Raw genomic sequence first — 21680 nt, forward strand, 5'->3', positions numbered from 1 at the left:
CAGCAGAGGGCCATATTGTCTGAGGCCAGCAGCCCTGCAGTTCTGTGGGGCATCTGGGCAGCCCAGCAAGCTGCCCACCACGTGGCACTCAGACAGGAGGGCAGGATTCAGACAAGCTGGAAGAGAGCACAGGGCATGTAGGGACCCCAGCAGAGACTGGAAGGGGAGTAGGCGTGGTCTGACTCCAGGGTGGGGACAAACCCAGGTGGGCCAAGGCAGAAGTTCCCTCCCCTGGCTCTCCAAGGGCAGAGTGAGACAAATCATGGGCATGATGTGAACTCTAGGAGGCCACAAACATGCCCTTGACTTTTGTTCTTATATATTGTTTTAATGTTGATCAGTGTCAGATTTCCATCTGTCAGTTGGTACATTTCACCTTAGGTAGACAGCCCTGCTACATTTTCTTCAAGACCAAGTGTTCTTCAGCTGAAAATAGGCAGGCAAACTTCCAGTGCTGGCAGGATTGAGCATTTCTGGAAGCGTTTCCAGAAGTGTTCTGTGGTCTTGGTCTTTGATGGGAAAGTACTGGGCAGTGTCCCCTAGTATCTAGTGGACCTCTCTGAGGACGCCCTGGATGTCCAGCCTGCGTGGAGTGGTGGGTCAGAGAAATCCCAGGAATTGGCCACTAGATGGACCTTGAGCAAGGGAAGAGGTGGACGGTATCCAGGAAGGAGGCTGGCTTGGTGTCCTGGACTTGCCATCCTGGCCAGCTTCATGAGCGTATGACCTGTGCAGTCACATGGGTCCTATCCTTAGTTTGATGGTCTCTTGACATTGTCTTGAAATCCTTCTTTTTTTTTTTTTTTTTGAGACAGAGTCTCACTCTGTCGCCCAGGCTGGAGTGCAGTGGCATGATGTCGGCTCACTGCAACCTCCATGTCTAGGGTTAAAGCGATTCTCCTGCCTCAGCCTCCCAAGTAGCTGGTATTACAGGCATGCACCACCACACTTGGCTAATTTTTGTTTTTTTAGTAGAGACTGGATTTCACCATGTTGGCCAGGCTGGTCTCGAACTCCTGACCTCAGGTGATCCGTCCACCTCGGGCTCCCAAAGTGCTGGGATTACAGGCATAAGCCACCATGCCCAGCCTCTTCATAATTTTTTTTTTTTTTTTGACAGAGTCTCCTTCTGTTGCCCAGGCTGGAGTGCAGTGGCACAATCTCAACTAACTTCATCTTCTGCCACCTGGGTTCAAGCAATTCACCCTGCCTCAGCCTCCCAAGTAGTTGGGATTACAGGTACTAGCCACCATGCCTGGGTAATTTTTATATTTTTAGTAGAGACAGGGTTTCGACACGTTGGCCAGGCTGGTCTTGAACTCCAGGACTCAAGTGATCTGCCTGCCTTGGCCTCCCAAAGTGCTGGGATTACAGATGTGAGCCACTGTGCCCAGCCTCTTCATAATTTTTTAACAAAAGGCCTCAAATTTTCAATTTGCACTGGGCTCTACAAATTATGTAGCTGGGCCTGGTCAGCAGCTCTGGTTCCTGGGGCCCAGGACTGTTTTCTGAAGGATTGTCTCGGAGAGACTGGGGAACCTAGGTGGGACGTGGGCTCGGGTGCATCCTTGGACGAGTCCTGTAGTCCCTGAGCATCAATATCCTTGTGCATGAAACAGGGATCATGGTGCCTGCTCCACCCAGAGAGGAGAGGACATAGATCTGAGGCTTTTCCCAACTGCAGTAGGTGCTCTGGTAGTGGAGAGTCTGCAGATCTGGCAGTGGAGAGTTCCTGCCCTGGAAGCCAGGCTGGAGCCGCTCTTTCAGAGATGCCAGAAGCCTCCCGCACGCAGAGCCTCTGGTCAGGCTGTCAGAAGGCAGTTGCTGACTGTTGAGAGACGCTGCGGTTTACAGGGATGGGCAGATGCCTCCCTGGGCCAGACAGACAAAGCATGCCCTGGCTTCTGGGCAGGGAGTTGGTTTGGATGTCAGTGCTTGGCCTGTTGGGCTAGGGGAGGTGGTGGCTCCCTGGAGACAGATCGTGAGGGGCCTGGATGTCACCCCATAGTGACAGAGTGCCCAGGGGAGGAGCCTGGGTAGATGGCATCACTAGGTCTGAGACCCAGTCACAGTGCCCCACGTCTTGAGCCACCACCACTGGCAGGCCTGGGCCAGCGCTCAGGCCCAAATTTAGGTCTCTGCTTCATCTTTGCACACCTAATGGTCCTTCTGCTCCTGTCGCATCTTGTTCCTCTTACACCCCAGGTTGGAACCTTATCCTCTCTCCTCTATGGCTGATGCCGCCTGCCTCAGTTTACCCATGTATTGTCACTTTCACTCGTGCATTCACCCTCAGTCGACAGGGCTGGGGCCTGTTTCCCACACCGTCCCTCCATCGTTTTGGAACAAGTAGCCATGCATTTTATTCTAGCATTGTGGCCCAGAGGTTATGTAGCCCATCAGCTCACAGGGCGCCGGGAACAGGTGTCCAGGCGCTCGATGTCAGGGGTTCTGGGTGCTGGAGGCACCTGGCAGCTCCCAAGGATCGGTGCTTGTCCTCAGTCCCATGAGAAGGCCGTGCTGAGCGCCTACTGTGTGCCGAGGGCGACGCTGTGGGCCGGGCTACTGCGCACAGAGGCCCCTTTCTTCAGGGAGTTTACTCAGGAGCACGTTTATAAATAGGACAAAGCCTGGCGGGCCAGGGGCCTCCCAGGCAGAAGTGGGGAGAAGGCCGGGCGTCCTCCTGCAGGGTGCCGCCCCGCTCTGCCGGGGCTCGCGGCCTCCCGGGGCTGAAAGGGCCTCTGTGTCCCGGCCCCCGCCTGCCCCGGGCCAGGAGTGCATTTCCTCAGCTGCGCCAGACCCTGGAGGCTCCGCAGCCCCTCTGGGGACAGACACAAATAGTTCCCGGCCCAGCTGCCCGGCCAGTTGCCTTGGGAACCAAACTCAATTGTCTGACGTCACTGGGCTGTCGCGTAGCAACCGGCTCAGCCTCTCCCTGCCCGCCCAGGCGCTGAGGTCACGGTAGCCATGGAGACGGCGGGGCAGGGCCTGCTGGGCAGGGCGGGGCGGGGCTGGGGGCTGGGGCTGGGGGTGCTCGGCCTGTCTCACAGGCCCTGCCGGCCGTCTGCGCCCTTGGTCGCGCTTCGGGGCCCCGGCCCGGGCCCCGGCCCCGGCTCCGGCCCCGGCACGGGAGCTGCTCTTCCCTCGCGGAAGCGGTGTCGCCTGGCCCGCGGCAGCGCAGACGCCCTGCCTTGTCCTCGGGCTGGCCGGGCCGCCTGTGGCCGGAGAAAGCCCCATTGTGGCCTGAGTGCGCCCCGCAGCCAGTCGGGATTTCTCTCGCAGAGAGAGGCCTTTGTTCGCCTCACCCCATCTGACTGCCCCGTGCTCTGTCCCAGCCTCATTTGCTCCCCAAGCCCCAACCTGGGTTCCTGCTCTGGCAACAAGAAGCAGGTGGCAGCAAGGGGCGTTTTCGCGCCCCTCCCCCTAATCACCCAGGAAATCTCTGAGCTTGGCCACCTGCCCTGGGGGAGGAGACGCGAGGCCTGCCCACTCCACTCTGCTTCATCCCTGGTTGCCCTCCCCACTCCTGTGCTCCCCCTGGCGTTTGTGCTGTGTGACATCCCTCTCCTCCACGGCTGCGTGGGGTTGGGGGCAGTCAGGCCAGGCCAGGCCACCCCGAGGGCTTTGGGGCCAGAGGGATCTGCACTGACCACCTCCAAGTTTCTGGGCAGGCTCTGTTCTTAGGCTGTTCCCACCGCAGCAGAATATAAAGTGCTGAAGCCAGAACCCAGAACAGGACACAAGGCTCATAACCTGCGCAGGGGCCACCGGCCATCGGCCACCATGCCACTGCCCTGCTGTGCCTCGAGGTACCCATCTGCTGCTGGAGTAATCCCAACCATCTCTTACTGAAGGACCCTGCGTACCTTGTTCAAGTTCAGTGTGGTGAGCCCATTGGTGGGAGGTGTTTTTCCTCCCCAAAGACTGTCTTTTGAAAAGTACTGGCCGGGTGCGGTGGCTCAAGCCTGTAATCCCAGCACTTAGGGAGGCCGAGACGGGCGGATCACAAGGTCAGGAGATCGAGACCATCCTGGCTAACACGGTGAAACCCCGTCTCTACTAAAAAATACAAAAAAAAAAACTAGCCGGGCGAGGTGGCGGGCGCCTGTAGTCCCAGCTACTCGGGAGTCTGAGGCAGGAGAATGGCATAAACCCGGGAGGCGGAGCTTGCAGTGAGCTGAAATCCGGCCACTGCACTCCAGCCTGGGCGACAGAGCAAGACTCCGTCTCAAAAAAAAAAAAAAAAAAAGTACTAATAAAATACAGGAGGTGAGTAGCCAAAGCGGAATTTTAAGTGAATTCTATTTCCTCATTGGTTAACATTTAAAATTCAGAGATGCAAAGGAATATAATCCGTGGGGTTGGGGGGATGGATATTGAAAGATCTGAGTGCCTTGCTCTTTCCAAAGCACCTGTTTAAAGGAAGGTTCTGGTTGTGTGCAGGGCATTCACAGGCAAGTTTGTGTGTCGTGGGTGCGCACACCCTGGTCACAGAACCTAGGAGTGGGCTCTGTGTGGCCTTAGGCAAACATCGGACCCCATCTGGAGTCCTGGCCTATTTTTCTGGGAAAGGCAACTATTATCTGCTGGAGAATCTTCAGATACAGGAGGAATGGGGGTTAGGACAGTGCCCCTTGCAGTGGGGGACTTAGGGGAGCCATAAGGGACAGGCTGCTTTGGGTCCCTGCTTCCCCTTTCCGGGAGCAGCCTGCTCTGACAGGATCCAGGCTGGGCCAACCAGGGTCCTTCCTCCTAGGATTGATCAGATCCAACAAGGGAAACCGAGACTTTTCCTTTCTAGTTTTTCAAGGACCAGCCTGTGGGCCTGGAGCCTCCAGGAGCCACTGTCCCTGCAAGGAGCAGAAGCCTGGTGGAGAGAAAGAAGCTCCATGGGAGGTGGAGGACACAAGTGATGGGGACAGAGTACTGGCAGCACTAAGTTCCTACCCAGCATCCTCACAGCCAGTTCCTCTTAGCCCTTCCTGACCTAGCCCATTAATCCGGTTTGCGCCTAAGCTACTACATGCTGGGTTTCTGTCACTTTCAATTAAGAGGTTCCTCACCAATACACAGATCATGTGGAAAATCCCAGTAAAGGAAAACTGACATTTATCACATGCCCACTGTTAAATGCTGTTTTTTTTTTTTTTTTTTTTTTTGAGACGGAGTCCCGCTCTGTCGCCCAGGCTGGAGTACAGTGGCTGGATCTCAGCTCACTGCAAGCTCCGCCTCCCGGGTTCACGCCATTCTCCTGCCTCAGCCTCCCGAGTAGCTGGGACTACAGGCGCCCGCCACCTCGCCCGGCTAGTTTTTTGTATTTTTTAGTAGAGACGGGGTTTCACTGTGTTAGCCAGGATGGTCTCGATCTCCTGACCTCGTGATCCGCCCGTCTCGGCCTCCCAAAGTGCTGGGATTACAGGCTTGAGCCACCGCGCCCGGCCTAAATGCTGTTTTTGAAAAATATGCATTATTGCCTGACTCAGTGGCTCACGCCTGTAATCCCAACACTTTGGGAGGCCGAGGCAGGTGGATCACCTGAGATCAGGAGTTCAAGACCAGCCTGGCCAACATGGTGAAACCCCATCTCTACAAAAATACAAAAATCAGCTGGGCATGATGGCCGGTGCCTGTAATCCCAGCTACTCAGGAGGCTGAGGTGGGAGAATTGCTTGAACCTGGGAGGTGGAGGTTGCAGTGAGCCGAGATGGCACCACTGCACTTCAGCCTGGGCGACAAGAGTGAGACTCTGTCTCAAAAAAAAAAAGGCATTATTGACCACAGCATCTCTGTGAGGCAAATGGAAGAACCACTTTGCAGATGAGGAAACAGGTTTGGAGACACTAAGGGCCACAGAGTCCACTTGTGCAGGACTCCACAGGGTGGGTCAGCGTGCTTCTAGGCACAGGGTCAGTGGGCCCTGCCTGCCCTGAGACCCCTCAGTCAGACTCTACCCACGAAGACCTTTGCTCTGTGTCTGGGTCCTTCCTGGAGGACTCTGGGCTTTCTGTGGTCTGAGTCTTGGAGCACTGTTATATTGCTGTGCTGTTCAGCTCTGGCAGTCACTTCAGTTGGAGGGTCTATGCCCCTCTGTCCTTTGTCCTTTTTTCCCTTTCTTTAAAAAATGTTTAAAAATTATTTTTCGCGGCCGGGCGCGGTGGCTCAAGCCTGTAATCCCAGCACTTTGGGAGGCCGAGACGGGCGGATCACGAGGTCAGGAGATCGAGACCATACTGGCTAACATGGTGAAACCCCGTCTCTACTAAAAATACAAAAAACTAGCCGGGCGACGTGGTGGGCGCCTGTAGTCCCAGCTACTCGGGAGGCTGAGGCAGGAGAATGGCGTGAACCCGGGAGGCGGAGCTTGCAGTGAGCTGAGATCCGGCCACTGCACTCCAGCCTGGGCGGCAGAGCGAGACTCCGTCTCAAAAAAAAAAAAAAAAAAATTATTTTTCGCTTTATTATTATTATTATTATTATTTTGAGACAGGGTCTCACTCTGTCACCCAGGCTGGAGTGTAGTTACATGATCATTTCTCACTATAGCCTCAACCTCCTGGGCCCAAGTGATCCTCCCATCTCAGCCTCTTGAGTAGCTAGGATTACGGGCATGTGCTGCCACACCTGGCTTTTCTTTTTTTTTTTTTTAGTTTTGTAGAGATGGTGTCCCGCTATGTTGCCCAGGCTGGTCTCGAACTCATGGGCTCAAACCATCTTCCTACCTTGGCCTCAAAGTGCTGGATTTACAGGTTGAGCCACTGCGCCCTTGGGCCTCCGTAGTGTGGGCCGGTGGTGCCTTCCCTCCAGCAGAGGGCGCAGTCTGTGTCCTTAGGGGCTCTGGAAGCTCAAGATCAAGTCAGTCTGGGAAATAGGGCTACCTCTTAGCCAGGGGGAGGTCTTTCATTTAAATAGTTAAATGCGTACTTAAGTACTTCATTTACCTCTACACTTTATCACATCCTCCTTGGGGGAGTGTCCTATGTGTGATCCCTTTGTTTTGGAGACACTCTTTTCCCTGATAGAAGCTATACCTCACCCAGCCAAACCTATAACCTGGATGACAGTCGCATAGGAATTTTAACACATTAGCCACGGGCCCACAGACTAAACAGAAATGGCCTACATTCCTGCCAGCAGAGATGTGTTGACAAAATTTTTTTAAAAAAATTATCCTTACAAAGCAAGTACAAACACTGACAAAGATTTGGTTTCTTTACCATTCTCAAAGTTGCCTCAAATTTTTAACTTTTAAAAAAGAGAGACATAAGAAAAAAATCTGGCCGGGCGCGGTGGCTCAAGCCTGTAATCCCAGCACTTTGGGAGGCCGAGACGGGCGGATCACGAGGTCAGGAGATCGAGACCATCCTGGCTAACACGGTGAAACCCCGTCTCTACTAAAAAAATGCAAAAAACTAGCGGGGCGAGGTGGCGGGCGACTGTAGTCGCAGCTACTAGGGAGGCTGAGGCAGGAGAATGGCGTAAACCCGGGAGGTGGAGCTTGCAGTGAACTGAGATCCGGCCACTGCACTCCAGCCTGGGCGACAGAGCAAGACTCAGAGCGAGACTCCGTCTCAAAACAAAAAGAAAAAAATCTTTGAAGTTTTTCTATGTTTTGAATTCCCCTCCCCGCCCCCCCCCACCACCGCGACATGTCTCAGATGGGAGAAATTAGCAGTCTATGGTAATATCTTGGTTTCCCCAGAAGGCAGGCCTTGAGCCAGGGTTTGGTGCACAGGATGTTTATTTGGGATCACGCCCTGTGAAGAGGAGCCGAATGAAGACAGAGTGGGAAAGGGAGAGGTCGATCCTGTACTGCAGGCTCAACAACAGCCCAGCCAGCCTTGCGGGAGCTCTGGAGCTGTGGTTATCCCAAGCTGGGTCAGGATAGTCAGACCTCAGACCCCTGCACAGACCAGTGTGGGGACTGGGCTACCCGGGACCTCACCACCTTGGGTGAGGTGCTCTCTGCAGAAGCTGAGGCTGAAGGCTATCCAATGACAGTACTCTCAGAGGCTGGAGGAGCAAGGCCTTCTTTGAGGGGGTCAGGACAGTCCAACCTTGGGATGGAGGCCGGGTAGGCCGGGTCGGCCTAGTAGACACCCTTCTGATGTCTGCCAGGACTTGTTGGTGCCCTCCCCTTAGTCCATCCCCTACTGGGCTCAGGTGTTAGGACATTGTGCCTGCCCTGCTGGCTCCTGGTCCAGCCTCCATGCCTATTGGCCGGTGCAGACCTCAGCTTACTTGGCCAAAGTCTCCTGGCAGAACACACCAAAAAGATGGCTATTGATCCTAGAGAAATGCTGATTGTTTTTAAACGTTAACCCTAACATATAAACAAGAAGGCACCGAGAACCAGGCTCCCTGATACGTTGAGTGAGGAAGTGCCAGGCTTTGTAGGGATGAATTTATGGCTTTGTTTTTTTTTTTTTTTTTTTTTTTTTTTGAGACGGAGTCTCGCTGTGTCACCCAGGCCGGAGTGCAGTGGCCGGATCTCAGCTCACTGCAAGCTCCGCCTCCCGAGTTTACGCCATTCTCCTGCCTCAGCCTCCCAAGTAGCTGGGACTACAGGCGCCTGCCACCTCGCCCGGCTAGTTTTTTGTATTTTTTAGTAGAGACGGGGTTTCACCGTGTTAGCCAGGATGGTCTCGATCTCCTGACCTCGTGATCCGCCCGTCTCGGCCTCCCAAAGTGCTGGGATTACAGGCTTGAGCCACCGCGCCCGGCCTAAATTTATGGCTTTGTTATACCTCACTTCTCAACACAGAAGAGGACCCTACACACAGCCATCTTTTTATTCTACTGCTCATTCTTTATCCTCTCCTTCTGTCTCTATTAACTACTTCTCCTCAATAGTTAATAGTGCTCCCCCTTATTCAGTTTTCATCCATTGGACGCAGTGGACCACATGGGGCCTTTGCAGGGGAGGAAAAAGTATTCCCTACCCTCTTAGGTTCAGTAGCTGGGTCTGCAAAATAATTGGACAAATGACAGATTAACAGGAGAAAAGGACTGGGTGCGGTGGCTCACGCCTGGAATCCCAGCACTTTGGGAGGCCAAGGCAAGCCAATCACTTGACGTCAGAAGTTCAAGACCAGCCTGCCAGACATGGTGAAACTCCATCTCTATTAAAAATACAAAAATTAGCCAGGTATAGTGGTACATGCCTGTAATCCCAGCTACTAGCAGGAGACTTGCTTGAACCTGGGAGGTGGAGGTTGCAGTGAGCCGAGATTGTGCCATTGCACTCCAGACTGGGCAACAGAGTGAGACTCTGTCTCAAAACAACAGAAACAAAAACAAACAAACAAAAACAAAACAGAGAAAAGACATACACGTTTTATTTGATGTTAAAAGTTTTATTTTTTGGCCGGGCGCGGTGGCTCAAGCCTGTAATCCCAGCACTTTGGGAGGCCGAGACGGGCGGATCACAAGGTCAGGAGATCGAGACCATCCTGGCTAACACGGTGAAACCCCATCTCTACTAAAAATACAAAAACTAGCCGGGCGAGGTGGCGGGCGCCTGTAGTCCCAGCTACTTAGGAGGCTGAGGCAGGAGAATGGCGTAAACCCGGGAGGTGGAGCTTGCAGTGAGCTGAGATCCGGCCACTGCACTCCAGCCTGGGAGACAGAGCCAGACTCCGTCTGAAAAAAAAAAAAAAAAAAAAAAAAAAAAAGTTTTATTTTTTTGTTTTTCAAATCGAGTGGACCCCTAAACCAGAATAGGTTCAGCATGACTCTTAATGTTAAAAGTGTTACCTGGCATGGGGGAGGTGGTGGTGCTTCATAGAAGAGAAACCCCAGCAGACTTGATGGCTTTATACCATACTAACAAGGACGATACATTTGTGGAGAAGTGACTAGGCAAAGGGAAGTGGCTTCTGGACTGTTTAAGGGTGGTAAGCTGTGGGAAGGTAAACATATGGGGGACACTATGGTAGATAGGGCTATTTAATAAGGCTTGTCTGTGTAGATGCTCCTCGGTTCCATCTCTCTCCCCAGTGATAAGGCCGTTCTCCCCTTTCTGGTATGGGCAAGGTGAGGGGGCTTCACAAGGAAATGTACACTCTGTTTTTCAGGCAGAAAGGGAAAGGCCAGAAAGCTCATCCTGTTTGCTTTTTCTCAATTGCCTTCAGCTCAAATAATCCTTATGCCAGAGTGGCATATTTTGGGGGTGATCCCCTATACCTTCAAGCCAAGGTCCCCATAATGGGCCAGGTCACCCCACTTGCTGACTGCTCCTGTGTTTTGTTTTGAGAACTGCTTCCTCTTCTTCTCTTGTCTCTGGGCTTTTTCTTTCTCACTGTACAATGTCTCCCTCAGCCATCCATCCTGAGCTGGAGCGTACCCTTTCCTTCTGTACGGGACACCCCGGCCCTGAGCATGCAGCCCTGACAGCCTCCCCAGGTGTGATAGTACTTGGATCCCTGGGGGTCCTCATGTGTTGCCAGGTGAATTTGCCAACACAACTGTTTACCCCACAGCAAAGAGGGGAGGATCAAGAAGAGCTAGCAGGGAGGGTCCGTCCAGCAGACACTGGACTGAGTGGGTTTCAAGGCAGCACAGAGTGAGTCGGCCAGGGGTGGGGCCCTGGGGACTCAAAGCAACCAATGTAGCGTGGCTGTCACAGCCCCCTGGGGGACTGCGAACTTGGCCGTGCAGAATGCAATGCAAGGCAGAGCTGTGTGGTTCCAGTGGGACTTCGTAAGTTTTCCCTGTTCTGGGCATGAGCTATGTCCTTGTTGAGTAGCAGTGACCTCTAGGTGTCAATACGAGCCCCTCATAAACACTTTGATGGGAAAAAGTGTGCTAGCTTGCCACTTTTCTTTTTCTTTTGAGATGGAGTTTCACTATTGTTGTCCAGGCTGGAGTGCAATGGCGCGATCTTGGCTCACTGCAACTTCCGCTTCCCGGGTTCAAGCGATTCTCCTGCCTCAGCCTCCCGAGTAGCTGGGATTACAGGTTCCCACCACCACACCTGGCTAATTTTTTTGTATTTTTAATAGAGACAGGGTTTCACCATGTTGGCCAGGCTGGTCTCAAACTCCTGATCTCAGGTGATCCACTCTCCTCAGCCTCCCAAAGTGCTGGGATTACAGCACTGTGCCTGGCTGAAACTCAACATTTCTTTTTTTTTTTTTTTTTTTTTTGAGACGGAGTCTTGCTCTGCCGCCCAGGCTGGAGTGCAGTGGCCGGCTCTCAGCTCACTGCAAGCTCCGCCTCCCGGGTTCACGCCATTCTCCTGTCTCAGCCTCCCGAGTAGCTGGGACTACAGGCGCCCGCCTCGTCGCCCGGCTAGTTTTTTGTATTTTTTTAGTAGAGACGGGGTTTCACCATATTAGCCAGGATGGTCTCGATCTCCTGACCTCGTGATCCGCCCGTCTCGGCCTCCCAAAGTGCTGGGATTACAGGCTTGAGCCACCGCGCCCGGCCGAAACTCAACATTTCTAAGAGCAAACATGGCTGGAACAGTGGCTCATGCCTGTAACCCAGCATTTTGGGAGGCCAAGGCGGGAGGATTGCTTGAGCCCAGGAGTTTGGGACCAGCCTGGGCAACGTAGCGAGAAAAAATTGTAAAAACAAAAACAAAATAAAACAAACAAACAAACAAACAAAAAAACAACAAAAGCAAACAAACAAAAAAAAACAAACACATGATCCAGTCCTTTCCCACCAGCTTCCACTAACCCTTTCCTCATGTCCCACCATCTGTCAGGGACACCTCAAGTCTCCTAACTGCCCAGGCTCAAACCACCCAGGAATCATGATGGTTGTTTTCCTGGCCCCTCAATCCAGCTGGTCACCTGCGATGTCTCCTTTCCCTTTGCTTTGCCACCCCTCCCTGCCAGCCTGAGTGCCACAGGTCTGGACTATCTCTTCATAGAGCAGCCCCCGCCCCCATCACCCTCCTGCACGAGGGTGGCACCATCGCCATGCTGCCAGGCCTTTGCCCTTCTCTCTCCAACAGCAAAGACTCAGCTCAGGTAACTGCCAGTGTGCAGCTGCCGCACCCCCATGTTCACTCCCCTTGTAATGAAGTCATGAATGCCCTGGCACACAGCTGTGCAGGCCCGTCTGCAGTAATCATCAGGACGACTGTGACCACATAGCACTCGACTACATGCCAGGCACTGTTCTAGGCACTTGACACATTCGCTCATTTAACCCTCACAACAGTCCTGTGGGAAGGTACTGTTATCACTTTGTAGGTGAGAAAGCTGAACATGGAAGTTGAAGGTGACACAGTTTGTGGGAGGGAGAGTCAGGATTCAAGACAGCTGAACCCAAAGGACATACTTGCTACCACTCTGCTGGCTGTGGGCCCAGCATCCCTTCCCCTGGGAAGGCCCCAATTCTGGTCTGACCCTGGCCCCAGGCCAGGTGATGAGAGATTTCATTCCTGTGGCCTCCGTGATTGGTTCAGGGGAGGGCACAGGCACCAAGCCAGGCCTGGCAGCGTCCTCCCCCAACTTTCCTGCCAGAGCCAGTGGGAACAAGCTTCTCTTTTCTTGGAAGGTGACTGAGCCTCCTGAGCACGGAGGGGGCCAGCCCCGGGGAGCTGAGTGGGAACGGCAGAGCCCTGAGGACCAGGGTGAGCCCTGGCCCTGGCCTGGCCCAGCCCACACCCGGCCGTTGTGCTAGTTGACTCATCTCTTTGCTTAATCTGGTTTGAGTTAGGTTTCTGTTCCTTCTGATGGCTGGTTCACCCTTGTGGTCTCAGGGTCTAGCAGTGCCTGGTACATAATGGATGTTCAAAAAATGTTTGTTGAGGCCGGGCACGGTGGCTCACGCCTGTAATCCCAGCATTTTGGGAGACTGAGGAGGGAGGATTGCCTGAGGTCAGGAGTTCAAGACCAGTGTGGCCAACATGGTGAAACCCCAATTGTACTAAAAATACAAAAGTTAGCTGGGCATGGTGGTGCATGCCTGTAATCCCAGCTACTCAGGAGGCTGAGACAGGCGAATTGCTTGAACCCAGGAGGCGGAGGTTGCAGCGAGTCGAGATTGCGCCACTGCATTCCAGTCTGGGTGACAGAGCAAGACTCCATCTAAAAAAAAAAATTTTTTTTTTTATTGAAAGCATGAGTGAGACTGGGCATGGCGGCTCATGCCTGTAATCCCAACACTTTGGGAGTCTGAGGCGGGCAGATTACCTGAGGTCAGGGGTATGAGACCAGCCTTGCCAACATGGCAAAACCCCGTCTCTCCTAAAATACAGAAATTAGCCAGGCATGGTGGTGCATGCCTGTAATCCCAGCTACTTGGGAGGCTGAGGCAGGAGAATCACTTGAACCAGGAGGCAGAGATTGCAGTGAGCTGAGATTGCACCATTGCACTCCAGCCTGGGTGACAGAGTGAGAATACATCTCAAAAAAAAAAAAAAAAAAGAAAGAAAGCATGAATGAGCACATTTTGAGGTCATCCTGGCAACTAGATTGCCCTCTGCAGTGGGCCCTAGTTGCTCACAACCATCCCCCAGCACCCCCACCATGCCTGCCTCAGCTTTTGCTCTTTTTTTTTTTTTTTTTTTTTGAGACGGAGTCTTGCTCTGTGGCCCAGGCTGGACTGCAGTGGCCGGATCTCAGCTCACTGCAAGCTCCGCCTCCTGGGTTCACGCCATTCTCCTGCCTCAGCCTCCCGAGCAGCTGGGACTACAGGCGCCCACCACCTCGCCCGGCTAGTTTTTTGTATTTTTTAGTAGAGACGGGGGTTTCACCATGTTAGCCAGGGTGGTCTCCATCTCCTGACCTCGTGATCCGCCCGTCTCGGCCTCCCAAAGTGCTGGGATTACAGGCTTGAGCCACTGCGCCCGGCCGGCTTTTGTTCTTATTACCTCTGTCCAGGAGGCATCCTCCTTCTGTCTTTTAGGGACTGGCTTAATTGCTTCTTTGAGAATCCCCTGTTTACTGGGATCTAAATCCACAATCTCATTCCTCTGAATTAATTGCTTTCATGACATGGGGACAGTTCCCGTTGCACCTACAGAAAGTGGCAGCTCCTGGGCCGGGCAAGGTGGCTCATGCCCGTAATCCCAGCACTTTGAGAGACCGAGGTGGGCGGATCACCTGAGGTTAAGAGTTCAAGACCAGCCTGGCCAATATGGGGAAACCCTATCTCTACTAAAAAATACAAAACCTTAGCTGGGCATGGTACTGGGCACCTGTAATCCCAGCTACTCAGGAGGCTGAGGCAGAAGAATTGCTTGAACCTGGGAGATGTAGGTTGCAGTGAGCCGAGATGGCATCCCGCTGCACTCCAGCCTGGGTAACAGAGCAAGACTCCATCCAAAGAAAGAAAAAAAGAAAGTGGCAGCTCCTGGAGGAAGCAGGTATGCACACCGGGCTCATCTTTGTATCCACCTTGGGGCCTGGCATCACCCTTCCTCATGTGAGCCTTCTGCAGTGTGGGGCGGGGCTGGTGACATGGGTCACTGATGCAGGCCAGGTGGGCTATGGTGGACAGTGAGCACATACACCCTAAAGCAGGCAGTTTTGCTGCCTGGGGTCCTGAAGAAATAAGGGCCCTAGATTTTCCCAGAGAAGCAGAAATCCAGATTTTAATGCAAAATCTTTTTTTTTTTTGAGATGGAGTCTTGCTCTTGTCACCCAGGCTAGAGTGCAGTGGTGTGATCTTGGTTCACTGCAACCTCCGCCTCCCAGGTTCAAGCAATTCTCCTGCCTCAGCCTCCTGAGTAGTTGAGATTACAGGCCTGCACCACTATGTCCAGTTAATTTTTTTCTATTTTTAGTAGAGACCAGGTTTCACCACGTTGGCCAGGCTGGTCTCGAACTCGTGAGCTCAAGTGATCCACCCACTTCGGCCTCCCAAAGTGCAGATATGAGCCACTCCACCTGGCTGTAAGATCTATTTTTTAAATGCTAGCCATTAGTTTACAATTTGAGAAGCACTATGTAGGTCAAACAACCCATCAGTTGGCTGGCTGTGGCCCCAGGGCTCCCACTTGGAGACTCTGCTGGGAACCAGGAAGGACTAGTGAACCATCCGTGGCCAGGGCCGCACATGAAAGCGTGCGGGTGAGAGCTGCTGAGGGCACTCAGCTAAGGGCAGGGCCAGAGTGGACATCCATCTGGGGCATCACTTGCCAGGTCACACCACCAGGTGCTGCACAAGGTCTAGCCAGAGGGTGGGCTGACGGCTTCCGAAGCAGATGGCTGCCCCATCGCTGCACTCAAGGCCGGGCCTTGCTAATGCACTCCCAGATGCATATCTTCACAGACAAGAGTAAACACCATGTAAAGAGACCTAGATCTAAGGTGAGCAACTCATCCTAGTTTTCCTGGGGTTTTCCAGTTTTAAATATGAAAGTCCTACAACCCAGAAACTCCCTTAGTCCGAGGCAAACCGGGACAGTTGGTTTGCTTAGACTCCTGCTCCCTCTGCACCCCCAGCTCATCGGAGGATAATGATAATGGCAGCCACCATGTGTGGGCTTATCAAGTGCCAGACACCATGCATTACGGCCTCCATCGCTTCCCTTCTGTCTTATAACAGCGTCATGGTGTGGATTTATTCTCTCCTTTCTACAGCTAAGTAGGCTGAGAGTGACGTGATTCGCCCAGGGCAAGTGCTGGCGCTGGGGTTTGAACCCACATGGTTTGACTCAGCACTGTCAATGGTACAGCCTCTTGTGCCTCTCAGCCTGAGCCTCCTGGGCCAGCCTAGGCCCCAGGGAAGGCTGCTTGGGAGCTTACCTGGGTGGAGGTTCAGTAGGGATGGGTTTTTGCACGTCTGAGATATCCCCCACCACACTGCCCCCAGCTCTGCCCAGGCTCTTCTGTGTCTGCACATTTGCCCCCAACCCCTGAGAAACCCTCAGGAGACATCGTTTCCACCACACCCTGAGCCCTCCTGTCCTGTCACCGCTTTGTTGCTCACTGCACCCCAAGGGAGGAGGCTGGTGCTTAGAAATAAACGCTCGCTGGTGATTTATTGCATGGGCTGGGGGAACCGTCCAGAGCAAGAATGGGCAAGGGAGCAGGGCGTGAGGGTCCCAGGGATCTCTGGAGGCCACTGAGCCAGGCCTTCGGGGGTCCCTGTGCAGGGATCTAATCATAGTTGGGGTCAGCCTGGAACCGGCGTGGGGTGAGGTGGCTGGTCAGGTAGCGCACGGCCGAGCGGATGCCCTCCACGGTCCTCTGCTCCACTGTCTCCAGCACATGGGTGAGGGTGCGCAGGGCTGAGCCAGTCCCTGACATCAGCCTAGAGGAGAAGGCCGAGCTGACGCTTCCCAGCAGGCTGGGGACCGAGCGCAATCTGGGCCCCGAGCTGTGCAGCAGATCTGCCACAGTGCTGTGGCCGGAGTCCAGGAAGCCTGTGGCTATGGCCATGCCCATGGTGGTCTCGGACCACACCAGGATGTCTGCCAGGGAGCTGATGGAGCCCTCGCCCCTGCCCAGCAGGCTGGTCATGGAGCACATGTAGCCATTCTCCTCACTGGCCATGTACAGGCTGGGGTCCAGGGGCCTCCTCCCCAGGGCCACCTCGTGGGGGCCAGGCGACAGGGACACACTGCCTGCTGGAGGTGGAGGGAAGAACCAAGCCTGCAGGTCTCCTAAGCCATCCACCACATGTGCCCCCATTGCCACTGGGGACTCATCAGATGGCAAAGCTTCAGCTTCAGGGTGTGGGGCCTTTGGATGCTCAGCTTTCTCCTCAGCAGCCTTGGTGGTGCTGGCAGCCTGAGGGCCATGCTGGCCATTGACACCTGTGGTGACGTGGTCAGCATCACTCCCGACGGGCTGAGCCTCCATGTGCTGGGTGAGCTGTAGCTCAGCACTGGGGGCAGAGGGGGCTGACTCCAGCTCTCTCTCAGGAACACTCGCCATTTGTGACGTCTTGTCCTTACCCAGGAGGTGACTTGGGAAAACCGCTAGACTCTGACTTGTCCTTGCGTCTTGAACCTGCCTGTCCCACGTTGGATTCTGAAGGCTCATAGATGTTTGCAGGGGACTTGGGTTTTGGCTGGGAAGCAGAGGTGTGATTTTTCTAGGTGTCTGCTGGCCATGTTCTGGAACAACTGCACCCTTGTCTTTGTCTCCAGATGTTGACATGGCCTCGGGGGTGGCCGTCTTGAAGGAGGCCTGATCTATATCCTGCTGGTCGGTGGATGCTGCAGAGCTGCTCACCGCCAAGACATCTGTTGTGAGTGGGACCTGACCTTGGGGCTCTCCTGCTGGGCTGTCTCTAGACACGCTGTTAGCCATGCTGCCCAGGGGGGACCCAGGAGTGCCATGTATGGGGCTGCTGGTGGAGCCGGCCTCTCCTGAGGGCTCTCCTGGGGTCATCTATGCCCTTTGCTATTTGTGGCAGTTGGAGGGAGTGGCTGCAACCCAGCTGGGCTGAGTTGTCCAAGTGGTGAGGTCACAAGGGACTGTGGCCACTGGTGATGTCACAGGTACCTGTAGAGCAAGGGTCTTTTTTTTTTTTTTTTTGAGATGGAGTCTCGCTGTGTCTCCCAGACTGGAGTGCAGTGGCATGATCTCGGCTCACTGCAAGCTCCACCTCCCAGGTTCACGCCATTCTCCTGTCTCAGCCTCCCGAGTAGCTGGGACTACAGGCGCCCGCCACCACGCCCAGCTAATTTTTTGTATTTTTAGTAGAGACGGAGTTTCACCATGTTAGCCAGGATGGTCTCGATCTCCTGACCTTGTGATCCACCCGCCTCAGCCTCCCAAAGTGCTGGGATTACAGGCGTGAGCCACCGCGCCCGGCCAGAGCAAGGGTCTTGAGCTTCTGGAGCAGCCTTCCAAGTGTGCTAAGTCTATGGGACAGTTTGTTGCCAACTTTGCCGGTACATAGGGGAAAAATGACAAATGTTCTGGAATGGGCTGGAGGCATGTGTACAGGGGCGAGTACAGCCACAGGGCCACAGGAGGAGTGAGAGTTGTGACTTTGACAAATAAGAAGGGATGCAGATGTTGAACAGTGTTTATAAGGGACCCCTCCCGGCACCTCTCTGTCTCTACTGGTGTCTCAAGACCCCAATTTAGGCTGGGCATCGTGGCTCACTCCTGTAATCCCAGCACTCTGGAAGGCTGAGGTGGGTGGATCAGCTGAGGTCAGGAGTTTGAGACCAGCCTGGCCAACATGGTGAAGCCCCATTTCTACTAAAAACACAAAAAGTAGCTGGGCGTGGCGGCGGGCGCCTGTAATCCCAGCTACTCGGGAGGCTGAGGCAGAAGAATCACTTGAACCCAGGGAGTGGAGGTTGCAGCGAGCCGAGATCGCGCCATTGTGCTCCAGCCTGGGCAAAAATGTACTCCGTTTCAAAAAAATAAACAAAACAACAACAATAACAACAAACAACAACAAAAAACCTCCCCCAGTTTAGTCAGTCTTCCTGCAGGAAATCAGTTTCCCAGCAGTGGTGAGTAGGAATAAGCAAAAGCCAAGGGCCTGGGCAGCTCCATCTGTGGCTGTGGGGTTAACCCTTTTGATGTAGGGTAAAAATCTCTATCTTCTTCTTGCTCATCTGGGCTGGGAGGGCAGAGAATAACAAAATGTCTGCAGACCTCTGAGTGTTTCTTGGAAAAGGATAACCCCAGATACACGTACTTGTGCTTAGCTAGGCACGGTGGCTCACGCTGTAATCCCAGCACTTTGGGAGGCTGAGGCAGGCAGATCATCTGAGGTCAGGAGTTCGAGACCAGCCTGACCAACATGGAGAAACCCCGTCTCTACTAAGAATACAAAATTAGCTGGGCGTGGTGGTGTGTGCCTGTAATCCCAGCTACTTGGGAGGCTGAGGCAAGAGAATCGCTTGAAACCAGAAAGCAGAGGTTGTGGTGAGCCGAGATTGCACCATTGCATTCCAGCCTGGGCAACAAGGGTGAAACTCCATCTCAAAAAAGAAAAACAACCTATCTTAAGAAGATGGTTGGAGACGAAGACTCAGTCTGTTGTGTGTGTGCTTCTCCAGGGGTTATCGGTTAACATTTAGTGACAGCTTATGGGCAGGAAAAGGTGCGTAGCATCCTTCCCATCACCCGTCAACTCTGGGTAGGTACCGTTCTACTAGTATACCAGTTTACACACAGGCATGCTGAGCCTCACAGAGAATAAGTGACTTACTCAAAGCCACACTACTAATAAGAGCTGAATCTGGGATTTCAACCCTGTCTGGCTTCAATACTAAGCTTTCCAGCACTCTCTCTTACCCAGGAGGCATATTAAAAATGTTGAATGAGGGGCTGGGCATGGTGGCTCATGCCTGTAACCCAGAACTTTGGAAGGCCAAGGTGGGAGGATTGCTTGAGCCCAGGAGTTCAAGACCAGCCTGGGCAAAGTAGTATGACCCTGTCTCTACAAAAAATAAACCAAAAATTAGCTGGGCATGGTGGTGCACACCTGTAGTCCCAGCTACTGGGGAGGCTGAGACCCAGGAGGAGGATTTCTTGAGCTCCAGAGTTCAAGGCTGCAGTAGGCTGTGATCACATCAGTGCATCCCAGCCCAGGTGACGGAGCGAGATCCTGTGCCTTAAAAAAGAAAAAAGACATATCTAATGACTGGCATGGTAATGATGCTGGCTGATGCAGACAGAGGCCTCCCATTAGAACCGGTTCCACCACACCAGCAGGTGACAGCTGCTGCCAGCGCTGAGCTGTGCCATCAGCAGCATGGTCATGCGTGTATGGAAAATTCCCCTCCATGAAACTCTCTGCCCTTGTCCTCTCTCCTGCTGCCTCTCCTGGCTGGCTCCCTCCCTCCTCCACTGCTCTGGGATCAGGCCTTCCCTTCACACTCCTTTTACTGACTCAGCCCAGCCGGCCTCCACCTTAACCCTCTGAGGCTGGCTGCACTGCTGACACCAGGCTCCTCGCTCACTGAGTGTTTACTTTCCCCGCAGATACCCTGCCGCCACCTCAGAGGTCACAGGGCAAACCCAGGCTTGTTGGAGTGTGAGGGGCCAATGAGTACAGCCTGTAGCTTGTGAAGGAGTCCTGGAGAGAACGGTGGCTGCCCATCCCAGATGACCTCCTTCCTTAGTGTCAGACAATTGCTAAATAGAAATTATAGGAGGCTACTGCTTCGGATGAGGCTCCTGCACCAGGCCCCAGCAGACTGGACTAAACGTCAAGATGGGGTCGCTCACACTGAGGTTCCAAATCACTGGGAGACAGAGATGATTGCCAGCTTCCCAAATGGTCCAGTTTCTTTTTTTGGGATAGAGTCTTGCTCTGTTGTCTAGGTTGGAGTGCAGTGGTGTAATCTCGGCTCACTGCAACCTCTGCTTCCCGGGTTCAAGCTATTCTCATGCCTCAGCTCAGGCTGGTCTCGAACTCCTGGCCTCAGGTGATCCACCCATCTCAGCCTCCCAAAGTGCTGGGATTACAGATGTGAGCCATCTCGCCCGGTAGTTTTTTGAGACAGCATCTTGCTCTGTGGCCTTGGCTGGAGTTCAGTGTGTGATCCCAACTCTGAGCTGAAGCAATTCTCTTACTTCAGCCTCCCAAGTAGCTGGGAATACAGGCACACTCTAGCACACTTGGTTAATTTCGTTTTTACTTTTTGTAAAGATGGAATTTCACCATGTTGCCCAGGCTGGTCCCGAATTCCTGGGCTCAAGGAATCTGCCCGCCTCAGCCTCCCAAAGTGGTGACGTTACAGAAACAGGCCAGTTTCAATCTTCAAGTGGCACTATAATGAAGTTCCCTCTGTTTTATTTTGTTTTTTTTTCTTCTGTCTTGAACTCCTGGGCTCAATCACTCCTCCACCCTCAGCCTCCTGAGTAGCTGGGACTACCTGAGTAGCTGGGACACGCCGACACGTCCGGCTATTTTTAAAATTCTTTGTAGAGATGGGGCTTCGCCATGTTGCCCAACTTGGTTTCTAACTCCTGGGCTCAAGCGAACATCTCACCTCCCAGAGTGCTGGGATTACAGGCGTGAGCCACTGCACCTAGCCTGGTTTTTGTTTTTTAGTTTCTGCTTTTTTCCACCCTCTTCCTGTCTGTAAAGCCAACTTTCACTGCTTGATTCATTGGAACCCTTATTCTATTTTAGGAAATCAAGTGTTGCCTGATTCTAGAATCACAAAGCCAACTGATAGCTTTAAAGTAAACTTGTTGTAATTTTGTCTTTTGACAGTGTCAGGACCCTGATTTTATTGAGAGCCACTATGTCTTAGCTAAAAGAACACACTTCCCAGCCTCCTTTGCCGGTAGGTAAGAACATGTGACCATGTTCTGGCCATTGAGAAGTAAGCAGAAAGTATTGAGTGGAACTTCAGAAAGAATCCTTCAAAGTGTTTAACATCTTTTTGATCTTCTCCCTATCAGGAATGTGAAGGCTGGAGCAACAGCAACCCTCTTGGTCCAGCAAGAGGATTGGTCCAGCAACCCTCTTGGTAATCTTGAGGGTGGAAGGCACACACTAAGAGGGTGGACCCAGCAAGGATGGAAGGACCCTGGGTCCCATGGTTGGAGCTGTCTGGCAGCCACCAGACCAGACTATCGCCAACCTCTCGAATTCCTTTATGTGAGGGAAAATAACACTATATGTGCCCAAATGATTATTTTTGGTTTTCTATTACATGCAGCTACACATTAGTAATGCTAATCCAATTCTAACAGTTACAAGATCCCTGTCAAATGGTTGGTCTGTGTTTGAATATCTTCCAGTCCTAAACAATCAAGAGTAGCATAAGGCACTGAGTGCCAGTAGGC

The 21680-nt window shown here is 53.2% G+C and overlaps 1 protein-coding gene and 1 long non-coding RNA gene across 2 annotated transcripts; one reads left to right on the plus strand and one right to left on the minus strand.

Annotated features, from left to right (window-relative positions):
• Positions 1-15917: 15917 nt before the first annotated feature.
• On the minus strand, positions 15918-17353 carry TEX44 (testis expressed 44). The gene has a single exon (XM_033229862.1). It carries the CDS (start codon positions 17298-17300, stop codon positions 16062-16064), a length of 1239 nt encoding a protein of 412 aa, XP_033085753.1. The 5' UTR covers positions 17301-17353; the 3' UTR covers positions 15918-16061.
• Positions 17354-18291: 938 nt separating this feature from the next.
• Positions 18292-21457, plus strand: LOC117094384. The gene is made up of 3 exons (XR_004441528.1): positions 18292-18382; positions 21103-21175; positions 21294-21457. It is a non-coding gene; the product is annotated as an uncharacterized LOC117094384 (long non-coding RNA).
• Positions 21458-21680: the final 223 nt, after the last annotated feature.

This window comes from Trachypithecus francoisi, unplaced genomic scaffold (assembly GCF_009764315.1).
Source record: "Trachypithecus francoisi isolate TF-2019V2 unplaced genomic scaffold, Tfra_2.0 Lachesis_group13, whole genome shotgun sequence".
Taxonomy (NCBI): Eukaryota; Metazoa; Chordata; class Mammalia; order Primates; family Cercopithecidae; genus Trachypithecus; species Trachypithecus francoisi.

What these genes read in the sequence shown, in the direction of transcription:
- TEX44 (XM_033229862.1), bottom strand. Translation starts at nt 17,300, where the DNA reads ATGACCCCAGGAGAGCCCTCAGGAGAGGCCGGCTCCACCAGCAGCCCC.